Genomic DNA, 12,500 nt, shown 5'->3' on the forward strand with positions numbered 1-12,500 from the left:
AATGAAGAACTGAAGGACAACGACGTGCTTTTCATCTTCTTAATTTTTAAAGAAGGCCTGGGAACCGCAGACAACAGACACAATGTCTTCATGAAGCGTGGTGGTGTTGATCTGTGCAGGCTGTCACCGCTCTTACTTATTATATCAAAATAATAATTTTTTACCTGAAGAACACAATTATTTCTTAAACATTACAAAACAAATACATACAATAATCATATAAAATAAGAAACAACAGCATTAATATAAACTGAAATACAAGATTGCTATTTATATCGGCCTATTACACTTTCGAGCATAGGCCTACCTGGAAACAAGACAACAGACAAAATGTCTTCATAAAGCGTGGTGGTGCTGATCTTTACAGGCTCTGCATGTATGAAAACAAATGCATTTACCTTCCAATGCAGTAACATTACTGTGATAGCATAACGAACTTTTAAGCTAGTTAGCATGCACATGGTCTAATGAAAATAATAATAATAAACGTTTCATTAGTTAATTTAAATTATTCCAAAATCATCACAATGCATGCTAAAACAAATAATACATACACTGCATTAAAATACACCACCTAAATTATCTATTTCTCCTTAAACAAAATACAATACTGGGAGAACTGTTATGCACATACCTCTGTCTCACGGCAAGACCGCTCTAAAGAGGTACGGCAACACGCAACAGACAAAACAAACCAGACCTGTAGCACACCACAACTCCACAAGAGGCTCAATTAGAAATAATACAACTCTGGCAAAACTCGCGCATAATCAAAACTATTTCTAACTCCATTACACCGGTCCATCATGACACCACCTGGCGGCCGCAGCCGGAACTGTGCGTCAGTTTTTTAGAAGTAAAGGGCTTTTTATGGTTCCACGTTTCCGCAACACATTGACCACGCAGACTCGCCGAGGCAGTCATGAACGTTTATGGTTCTGCGTCGAGTTTTAGTAAGCGGACCAATCGCAGCCCTTGCTGCTGCGTCGCCGCACGGCAGGTTAAGATTTTTGGGAAGCGCACGTCCGGCCCTTGCGGTGGACGCAAGGAGGGTCCGCAAGGACGTAAGTGGTCCGTAACCCCCTTGCGTTGCGGGAATGTGGAACCATAAAAAGTCCTTTTAGTTAGTCTTTAGTCCTTTAGTTGAACGGGTTCTACAGCTCCATGCTAGCCCAGCAGGGTAGCCCAAACCCCCAAAGCCAGATCCAGAGCGTACGGCACACGGTCACCCCCGCGCCCGCTGTTGCACGGACACCGCTGGGGATAGGGGGATGAATTATGGACGGCTGTGAGCGGTTATGTGGGGATTTTATGAATGGATAAATTCATCATTTCGTCATTGTTTACAGAGACATGCATCAAACCAGTTTCACAGTATCCTAACTTTTTTGTAATCTATAATCAATTGAACTGAATTGAAAGGAAGGGGGAGAATAACGCTATTAGGTTTAGGATATTATTACGTTGCGAATAATGTTTAGTGTGATGATATTTAGATTTGATTATCCCTCCCGTGGTTTCTAATTACAGAGGACAAATACAACCTCGAGGCCTGCCCTATTTCTGTGGCCCGATTTTCCAAATTGTCTATTGACTAGTTACATGAACTAATATTGGTTCCCAGCACTATTCCACGAACCACGTTTGAATCAGGTTTTGTATATACTGTATGTATTGACCACCAGTGTGCTTGTCTGGTCAAACTAAACTACCGGTCGCTCCTGAGCAAGAGATCTCCATCGCAACTGAGACTATGAGTTTAAAGGATCAATAAATAAAAAGATCCAAAGTACTGAGGGCCATTACATTTACATTTTACATTTACATTTAGGGCATTTAGCAGACGCTTTTATCCAAAGCGACTTACAATAAGTACATTTGTCATAAGAAGTGCAAGTACAACAATCGCTAGGCTAACTAATTCCCTGTGTTACACACATTGTACACAATACAATACAATGTTGCTATACAGTTAAGTACTATAATACAATACAATGTACAATGGTGGCCAGAAGGGGGAGGGTGGCTATGCAGAGTCGAGGTGGACCCTGAACAGGTGAGTCTTGAGCCTTTACTTTGACTTGTGATCTGCTGTACAACAGAGAGTGTTGTTGTCATTGTTGTTGTGGTGACTCTCTGTCTCCGGCTTCCTCCAGAACTAGACGAGCTGTCTGAGCGCTCAGTCCCCTATCAGGTCCTCAACTCCCCAGGGCTCCACCAGCCTCACCCTTCTCCATCGGCCTCTCCCTCTCCCTGGTCATCCTGGTGACCCCTACAGGCGGGCGTGTCTGAAGGTATAGGCGCTTACCTCTTTACGGTTCTAAAGGGCTGACTCTGGTCCCACGTTCACGCAACGCAACGACCACGCAGACGCTCCGACGCAGTCGTGAACCTTTATGGCTCTGCGTCGGGTTTTAGTGAGCGGGCCAATCACAGCCCTCGCTGTGATCGCGTCGCCTCGACGGAAGGTTAACATTGTTGGGGAGACGCACGTCCGGCCCTTGCGGTGGACGTAAGGAGGGTCCGCGAGGACGTAACGGGGGCCGTAACCCCCTTGCGTTGCGTGAACGTGGGACCATAAAGAGCCCTTAAGTCGCGTGCTTCCTCCCCTCACTGTTCCCCCAGACTCTTCCTCTGATGCCCCTGATCAACCAACGCGGTTCCAGGACTGGTTCGGAGCCAGTGCCAATCTCCAACCGGTTCTTTGCTGGGTTAGCGTCATTTACCGCGTTAATCTTAGCGTTTATTTGAACATCCTGACGCGTTGCTAGGGCAACGGGGTCGCATCCCTAAAGTCGAGACTCCAGCTGGTTCTGAGGGCGTCGGCGTGCAGAACCAGCCCTGAGCCAGCCCGGCGCCGGCATCGGGTTTGCGTTGGTGGAAAGGGAGGTACCAGATGACCCTCTGGTTCTCCCTCGGGCTTTGGCCCCTGGTTGCCGACCGCCGTCAGTGTGTACGCATACGGGGCAACACCCAGGGCCCCCCCCCCCCCGCCACAGGGCCCGTATGAGGGCTGTTCTTCACAGTCGACCTGGTCCTTCTGATGACCGGCTTCCTCTTCGGTCCCGGGAAAAACCTGGAGACCCCCGTCAAAGAGCCGGGGGGGGGGGGGGGGGGTTTGAAGCAGACGCTGTTTGAACAGGCACATACACACGCACACACACACACACACACACACACACGCGTGCACACACACACAAACACAGACGGGTGCAGCATGTGTGTGCACACATGCAGGTACCCCAAACATAAACACTAACTTAATTGCTTTTTAAGACCTGAAGGTGCGAATCTACGGATTTAAATGTTGGACAAAGGCACTGATTTGTTGGTGCTGTGAATAAAAAAAAATAAAGGAGTTCTTGAGAACTTTTCATTTTAGTTTTGCACTCTAGTTGACCTTGTTTTAAAAATTGCTTGTTTCTTCACGTGCAGTTCAAAAATGTTTGTTCTGTTTACATTAACCATGGCTGAATACATCACTGTTTTCATTCACTTAGATATAAACACACACACACACACACACACACACACACACACACACACACACACACACACACACACACACACACACACACACACACACACACACACACACACACACACACACACCCATGTTTGACTTTGACTCGGTTTCTAACACAAGCGTAAGTCATGTCGTATCAACCATGGTACGATACAACCTTAATACCACATAGTATCTTGACATCTTACATCTTAACCTTAGACATATGGTCCAGAATTCTCTTTCCCACTTGCTCTTTAAATGCAAATTTTTAAATGTTTTTCCCCTGTTGGTCTTAAGGTTGTTCCGCCTTCTGTTTCGTGTTCCATGACAGGTCATTACAACACGTACGCAACTTTTTTGTTTCCATTAACAACCCATTAAAACGAAACATGTGCATGTTTTGAAAACAAGTTTATTGACCAGTTCTCTCTCTATATACACACACACAAACACACACAAACACAGACGCATACGGAAACAGCGCACACAGACGTCTGCCTCAGCAGCGCCCAGTCCTCCGGGACCCCGGTGCTGCTGGCGGTGACCTCGCTCCGTCCTCCTCTGTTTACAGCCAACACGGCCTCGGCACGAACACCCAGAGCAACACGACCAGGCCGTCCGCGCATTAACGTCGCATCACAACCGTCTTAAGTTGTTGAGCCCACAAACACCGCCCGCCCGCCGATCACATCGTGTTTCCTCTGCTCGTATATAATCCTACTGTTTGTGGTGTTTCTATCACTGGAATGCCGTCGGGTTTGTTGTGAGTGAGAAACACTTTCATTCACAAGGTAGAACCATGGTTGGAACCATTTCTCTTATAATGGCCTGAAAACCGAAGTAGCACCAGAGAGGTGCACAATGGTTTCCAGTCATTCCAGTCATGCTGAAGTGACTGGTGTCCACGGGTTTCCTGGTTGTCACCAGAATGTAAAAGTATCTCAGATGACACTGCAACATAGGCCTTTGGTGATGACATTGGCATTAGTTCATATAAAATAACGAAACAAGTTGGCTCAGGTTCATTCTACGAAGGGTTTCAGTTTTAAGGTCCATTGTCGGCTAAGCCAAACACATTCAATCCACCGTATTACCATGTTACACAAGGCTAACATTTTCAGGAACAATTCCAAGGTGGAAAGGCGCTTAGTTCTCGTCACATTACACACATTACACTTAGAATATTTACAACAGCACAGTTTTCTGCACAGATTGTGTAGTGAAAAAGTATGCCAAAGTCATTGTTAACTATTTTAGAGATTACAACTAGCAAGGAATCCAATCCATGATTTTTAAATGAATTTGTCGAGTGAGTAGAATAACTAGTAGTATTTTCACTGGTAACACTTTATAACAACTTTCAGTGGTATGCCATTTATAGGCCTTTAGTTAATGATGAAGATATCATAAACAAAACATGAATATACATTTGTAGATGATTAAGAAGTGCTGTCATCAACCGGCCTATCAAGTAGACAGACTGTTAGTGGCTGATATATCCCATCAGACATCTGGGCGGACACGCCCACTTATGATGTCACTAGAGGGTGGATTTTAAGACTACTATGACTTGTAATGACCATCAACATCAAACCTGGGGGAAAAATAGGGGCCCTTTAACGTAGCACTCATTAATCTTCTACAAATGTATATGAATGTTTTGTGAACGATAAGCTAATCATTATCTAAAGGCTTGCATATCTATGTTTTGTTGATGATTTGTTTTATAAATGGCTTACCACTGAACCTTATTACAAACTGTGACCCAATTACCTTCAAACGATTTTTTGTGGTAGACTTGTTTGTACAAAAGCATTATCATATTTGTAATATACACTAATAACAAATCTAGTTAAGATGCGAGGAGATTCCCAGGATGCTTTGCTTTTACCCAGATCCATGCCAGACTTAACCCCCAACAGAACATCCTTTAATCCTAATCTCTGCGTGTTTTACTCTTTAATGGTTCGTCCCACCTCCACACAATCACAAATTCAGTTTGAACGGCTACACCCTCATTACAATTATAACATTCACACATTCATCGACGCCCTGACTAAATGCGCGGTCATGTGACGTCTTCAGCGCTACAGGAAGTGCCGGCTACAGGAAGTGACTGCTACCTCACAGGAAGCTGTCCTCGTTGGAGACGAAGGAGAAGCCGTTGAAGGCGTTGTTGGAGCTGGTGCTGGCGTTGAAATCGGGGGTCCGGCTCACAGAGCTAGGGACCATCTCGCGGGTGAACTCTGGGTCGATGTGCTGGGTGTCCGCCGGGCCTTTCTGGAAGGTTCCAGGATGAACAACACAACAGTTACACAGACAGTTTTCCTTCTGTCCGATTGGATAAGATTAGAAACGTGTTTGTTGCAGCAGCCCAGCAGCATTGGAAAAACAGGATGAAAGACAATACTATAAAAAAGTATTAATTAAAACAAAAATTGTCGCTAAGGTAAATGCTAAAGTAAGGACAAAACGAGACGAACAAAACCAACAACAACAAACAGGGCAAAACAGTGTATAAACAGTATAAATGATAAAGTCTAAAGTCTAAATTATTATTATACATATTATATATATATTATTCTTATTATTTCTCACATATGTTGATATATTTTACGCCGGGCACTTTGGGTACCAAGTGGCTGATATTAATACAAGTGAGTAAGGATAAAAAACTGGTTAAAATGTCCTCTATTTACGAGGACAGACTACATACGCAGTTCCAATCGGACCGAAACCAACCAGTCCTATTGGAGAGACCTGAACCTGAGGCTTCAACTTCAGCTGCATCCAGACTGGGTGATAAAATCGACGGATGAAATGTGTCCTGAGAGGAGGAGGAGCCCACTCACCACGTTGGGGTTGTACGGGGGGGTGATCCTCTTGTGGTAAAGGTCATCCCAGTTGATCGGCGCGAAGAAGACGTGATTCTTTATCTCCAACTGCACCAAGACGAAAGAGATCAAAATATACAAATATTAACGCCCCGATGAAGAGCATAATCTTTGTACATTTGTAGCGCCGAATTTAAGGATTCCTAATGAGAATATGCTGACCTTAAGGTAAAACCTATAATAATTAAAAGGCAAAGAATAATGAAGTGAAACTCATCCAATGTACCTCTGTGACTAACATTCTAGCTCCATGGACTAAGAACAAACATTATGCTGGGTGACAGGGTTAAAGCTGCACTATCTAAATTGTTTCAGAGTCCAGCAGCATCAAACTTAAAGCAGCACTACAGGAGTGCCTCTTAAAGCTGCAGTGCTCTAGAAAGAGGGCCCGCCGTGGAACAAGCCACGCCCCTTCCGGCGACCGGGGACACGCCCACCACTCACAAAGTCAGCGATGGCGCCCAGGCGGCGGTTCTGATCCTTCTGCAGCAGGCCGACGAGCAGCGCGCACACCGCTTCTGACTTCCCCGGGCGAAGGGGGAGGGGCTTGTGCAGGATCCCGTCGTACATCTCCGATATGTCGCGGCTGTAGAACGGAGGCTGAGGGGAGGATGAAGGGGGGGGCGGGACTATGTTAGATCTGTTTTTAATTTCCATACGATTTATATTTTTGAAGGATTTATCCTTTTTATGGTAGAATGTAAATTTAAATATATATTCTTGGGTGTTCTGGCAGTTAATTTGCATATAGTTCTGGGTTGGTGTCTACTGATTTCATACACCACCAGTCATATTTCTGCATTCACCACTTTAATTCTGTGAAAATACACAATTCACCCGCCCTAGGTAAGTGCAGTATTTGCACAGTAGAGGCACCGCGCAACAAAATTGTTAATGTTGATGTTAATGGCACTAGCCTATCAGTACACAGGAGGGTCAGCCAGCTCACCGATACACCGCAGAGTATTCAGGATCTTGCCACAGTGTTGACTTTGTAACATTTTAGTAACTGGTAGCATTAGGCTTTTGCTTATTTGATTTTGCTTGGCATGGCAGTGAGAAAAGGGTGCCATTTTGTGGCGAGCGAGCCAGGAGACAGGAAGGTAGAGGGAGAGAGGGGGGAAGACATTCAGCAAAGCACCACGGGGGGCAGGAATCAAACCCGGGTCACCGCGGTAAGAACTGGGCCTTAAAGGGTATGCTCTATGTGTGTCTTTACGTTTCCGATTCATGACACGCTCTCACGTCACCCCACCCCACGGACAAAGGGGGGACCCACCAGGCTGTAGATCATCTCGTAGAGCACGGCTCCCAGGCACCACCAGTCCACCGTGCGGTCGTACGGCTGTTTGCGCAGCACCTCCGGGGCCAGGTACTGCTGGGCCGTAGGGGCCACGGGGAGACAGGGAACGACGTCAACACGAGATCACTACGGGGCCCGGGGACGACAACCAGGGCCATGAAGACCACAAACCTCAAAGAGGAGATTAATAATAATAATAATATTAGATCGGTTTTTTTACAGCGCATTTCTTAGTACTCAAAGACGCTTTACAAAAAGGAATACAGACACTCAAACAAAAGTCAAATAAACAACAGTACAACACAACAATAGACGACACATTAAGAGAGAGAGGGGGTGGAGGATAGCGGAGGGTGATTTGTCAGATGTTGTGGGCTGTCCTGAAATATGGGATTTAAGTTGACTTGTGAATGAAAGGAGCGTGTCAGAGTTTGGGATGGCCAGAGGGAGGGAGTTCCAGAGGGAGATAATCAGTGTGCAACCTGTTCATGGGTCGGGTGTATTTAGTTTGAGATATTCTAAAGTTACATTGGCTTCAGGAACAGCTCATTAACAAGCAGGTAGGGGTATTGATTATCATGGATAATGTGCTCTACAACCCCTTTAACCAGTACAGTCTAGTCTTGAGTTATTGATTATCATGGATAATGTGTGATAATGTGTTCACCTCAGGCGTCCCGCAGAAGGTGGACGTGGTGCTCTCTGCCTCGATGCCCTCTTTACAAAGCCCGAAGTCTGTCAGCACCACATGACCCTGGAGAGACGCACACACACACACACACACACACACAGACATACACACACACAGACACACACACACACACACACAGAAACACACACACACACACATAGACAGAAACACGCACACACACACACGCATAAACAAACATACACATGCACATGCCGACATACACACACACAAACACACACACACGCACGCACAAAACGAGACATATTTAAAGGGGTGATCAGTCATATGTAAGCACACCTGCACACACAAAACTCACTGTGAGTGAATGTTATTTATTAATTTATTTTACAATTGACTTAACAAATCCCCAGTGACATATTAACATTACACAACATAACATTGCATGAAATAAGGCATCAGTGCCAGGTTCACAAAGTTCTGCGTCACAGCAGGGGATGCGGTTAATGGATTACAACGATCAAGCACCGGTTAGATATTAGGTCTATACTTTCCCCGATGCAGAGGTTACACTATGGACTGTTGGAAGGTGATTAGTTGCTTTGGCTAACATTTAGTTTTCTGTTGCGTAGATCTGGCTTACCTGGGCATCTAAAAGAATGTTTTCAGGCTTCAGATCTCTGCAGGAGACAAAGCATTATCACGTTCAGAACTGATGAAATAATTAATAATATTATTCTTATTATTTTTAAAATTAAAAAATGCTGCCCTGCCAAGTGCCCGGTATGTGTGTGGATGTGTGTGTGTGCTTGTGTGTGTGTGTGTGTGTGTGTGTGTGTGTGTGTGTGTGTGTGTGTGTGTGTGTGTGTGTGTGTGTGTGTGTGTGTGTGTGTGTGTGTGTGTGTGTGTGTGTGTGTGGTCCCGACCTGTAAACAATGTTGAGGGAGTGCAGGTAGCCGATGGCGCTGGCCACCTCGGCGGCGTAGAACCGGGCCCTGGGCTCAGAGAAACACCTCTCCCTCTGGAGGTGGAAGAACAACTAGAGAGAGAGAGAGAGAGAGAGAGAGAGAGAGAGAGAGAGAGAGAGAGAGATGGAGAGAGAGAGAGAGAGAGAGAGAAAGAGAGAGAGAGAGAGGGGGAGAGAGAGAGGAGGGGGTTACGACGTGCACCAGACTTTTGGGGCGCAGCGCGGCCAGGTGGGGAATCCAAATCAAAGACATAATACGTCTTTGGAATCAAATTAAACAACGGAGAGGGAAGCAATGCCCCAGATCATCCAATCCTAAGAATGGACTAAAGCATTCAAACTGAGATGGGGAGAGTCTGGATGTGAGCATGCTCTCCGGGCCGGGGGGGGTCCGGTCGTGGGGGACCACTGGTCCCCCCCGTGGTGCTGGGGTTGGTTTGATGTCAATAAAGGATCAGTGGTCGGGTGCGTGCGGAGGGATTACAGCGGACCAGAGGTTTGAGCTGCTAAGCACTTGGCGAAGCTGAACGCCAATTAGGCTTTTTGAGGTTTCAATTGCATTCCATTATTGGACAAACATGTCTCCCAAATGTTTAAACGTCTCTCAATTAACTTTGTGTGATAGTGCCGAAGTTCTTTAAAGGCAACTAAGCACATTAAGACAATATGGACCCAATTAGCACATAATCTTACTTAGCAGGGAAAATGCGGGACAAGAACAAATATTCAAACAATCTTTACGGACATAGTGAATATATTAGTATAGACGATGTAGCTGAAGTATTTGTGTGCGAGCAGCACAGCTATGTGATTAGATATCATGTTGGGATAATCAGTGTGACTTCTATTACAAATATGTTTTCAATTCAATTATCAGGGACCAATATTAGCTTATGTTCTGTGGGATCTTACTCAACTGACGCTAAAAATATCAGTTCAACCTCATTTTACCAGAGGAGATACAAAACAACAACCAACACCCATAAAGCCCATTTCAAAACTTAGATAAGATAAGACGAGCAAAGCTACGGTAAGACTTCCTCATAACAACTATGACAACATCAACAGCGTTCCATCTCCTCCTCAGCAATACCAATTCCCAATCCACCGGGATCCTACACTATCGTATGTGTGTGGACGCAGTGGACGCCACACCTTCAGCCGTAACGCACTGTCCATTAAAGGTAGTGCATTATGGAACACACTACCCCCAACTATAAGGGAAAGTCCCACTCTGGCCACCTTCAAGAACCAAGTAAAGGTCTGGCTTAGAGCCAACCAAACGTGCAACCACCTCTAACTGCATGCAGTACCGTATTTGCCCAGTAGAGCATACTGATGAATCATGTCTCTGTTTTAACACACGTTAATGAATTGTCCTGTTTTACTTTTTTTCTGTTTCTCCCCGTTTTATATAGCAAATGTTACTATTGTATATCGTTCGTCATTAGTACTGTAACATCAACCTGCCTTATGGACTACAGATGGAAATTAGCCCCTGGGCCACAATCTGGCACATTTATGTGTACTGCTGTACTTGTTTTTTAATGTGCATTGTCCTGAAATAAATAAATATAATCTGTAATCAGCTCTATGTGTTAAACCGGGGTCACTCATACTGCTACAACACATCATTCACCTGTGCCCTGTTGCTATGACGATCGTACGCAGGGTGCAAACGTAACACCTTCCACCAGCCAATGGGAGAAAGAGCTGACCGTTCGGCAGGTGAAATAAATCAGAGGGACATTTGACTGTTAAACAATCCCTTGGCTTGGTGGGGGAAACCCCTTCCTTGTACAGCTGAACGGTTGACCCTGAGTGTGGGCGTTGAGATGGACACCACCAGGCAAAAGAACACCTGGGAGGCCAAGAACCACCTGGCACAGAACTGTGACCCAAGAGCTGAAACAGATGAACCTGTCATGGGGAGAGGCCCAACATGCTGCCAGGGAGCGACATTACGAATCCTACTACGGCCACGCCAATATCCCGAAAAAGACACGCCCGCGTCTATTTCTGATTGGTCCGTCACAGACGTCACCCCTTTCTTTGATTCTACTGTCTATGGATTAGACTACCGCGCTTTTACTGACTTAATATTAGCTGCTATGGTTGGGGTTAGGGTTTATGCTTAGGGTTAGGGGTTATGTTTAGGGTTAGGGGTTATGGGTTAGGGGTTATTTTGTGACTCTTTCGAATGCTCACAGCGAGCCTACCGTAGAGTTCTATAGCGTCCAGTTGAGTTGCATGCAACCCGGCCAATCACAGCCAGAGAAGGGCGGGTCTTGGCGTGGTCATAGTAGGATTCGTAAATACGCTGCCAGAGTCCGAGTGGAGTGGAGAGCGCTCATTAAAGCCTTATGACCCCCAGGGGACGAAGAGTCGTAGTAGTAGTACTAGTAGAGTGTGGCTGCCTACCTCTCCTCCATTGACGTAGTCCAGGACAAAGTAGAGCTTCTCCGGGGTCTGGAAGGAGTAGTGGAGGCCCACCAGGAAGGGGTGCGTCAGGCTCTTCAGCAGGACGTTCCTCTCCGCCATGATGTTCTTTTGCTGCGATCAGCGGACACAAGACGGAGACAAGGTTCATGAGGCAACAGTCGGCCGGCCCAGACCCTTACTGGGTTATACCTGGTCTGTGTTATACCTGGTCTCTAACTGGGTTATACCTGGTCTGTGACTGTGTTGTACTGGTCTCTGACTGTGTTGCACCTGGTCTCTGACTGGGTTATACCTTAGGGGCATCCGGATCACCAGCAGCCAGTGATACTGGGTTGGTCGACTGATGAAGGTTGCGTAAGTAAGGTTACTGAATCAAATGACGCTCACGTCATCGCACTTTTAATTTGACGGTGACCCAGAGTACTTTGGATCGTTAGTGATCGGTGTCACTTTCAACTTAAAAGAGTTTCTGTTAAAGTATCTCTCCCTCCTGCTAGGAACCAAGACTCTCTCTCCTGTTAGGAACCAAGACTCTCTCCCCTGTTAGGAACCAAGACTCTCCCTCCTGCTAGGAACCAAGACTCTCCCTCCTGCTAGGAACCAAGACTCTCTTTTGTTAGGAACCAAGACTCTCCCTCCTGCTAGGAACCAAGACTCTCCCTCCTGCTAGGAACCAAGACTCTCTTTTGTTAGGAACCAAGACTCTCCCTCCTGTTAGGAACCAAGACTCCAGAGAG

At 45.9% G+C, this 12,500-nt stretch overlaps 1 protein-coding gene and 1 long non-coding RNA gene across 3 annotated transcripts in view; both read right to left on the bottom strand.

Moving 5' to 3' along the window:
• Nucleotides 1–3,902: 3,902 nt before the first annotated feature.
• The window catches only part of sgk2a (serum/glucocorticoid regulated kinase 2a), a 14,826-nt gene continuing 6,228 nt past the window's right edge, over nucleotides 3,903–12,500 (bottom strand). For both annotated transcript variants that reach the window (XM_060054117.1, XM_060054108.1), the window contains exons 6-13: nucleotides 11,743–11,874; nucleotides 9,281–9,393; nucleotides 8,998–9,034; nucleotides 8,373–8,459; nucleotides 7,682–7,777; nucleotides 6,847–7,002; nucleotides 6,361–6,450; nucleotides 3,903–5,788 (exon numbers count right to left, since the gene is read on the bottom strand). In XM_060054117.1, coding sequence (XP_059910100.1) covers nucleotides 5,633–5,788; nucleotides 6,361–6,450; nucleotides 6,847–7,002; nucleotides 7,682–7,777; nucleotides 8,373–8,459; nucleotides 8,998–9,034; nucleotides 9,281–9,393; nucleotides 11,743–11,874 — 867 coding nt within the window. In that variant the 3' untranslated portion in view covers nucleotides 3,903–5,632. The remainder of the gene's footprint in view (nucleotides 5,789–6,360; nucleotides 6,451–6,846; nucleotides 7,003–7,681; nucleotides 7,778–8,372; nucleotides 8,460–8,997; nucleotides 9,035–9,280; nucleotides 9,394–11,742; nucleotides 11,875–12,500) is intronic.
• The window catches only part of LOC132459544 (uncharacterized), a 1,657-nt gene continuing 1,463 nt past the window's right edge, over nucleotides 12,307–12,500 (bottom strand). The window contains exon 2 of the long non-coding RNA XR_009526257.1: nucleotides 12,307–12,500. This exon is cut by the window's right edge and continues 850 nt beyond it. This is a non-coding gene — a long non-coding RNA (uncharacterized LOC132459544).

This window comes from Gadus macrocephalus, chromosome 1, assembly GCF_031168955.1.
Source record: "Gadus macrocephalus chromosome 1, ASM3116895v1".
NCBI lineage: Eukaryota > Metazoa > Chordata > Actinopteri > Gadiformes > Gadidae > Gadus > Gadus macrocephalus.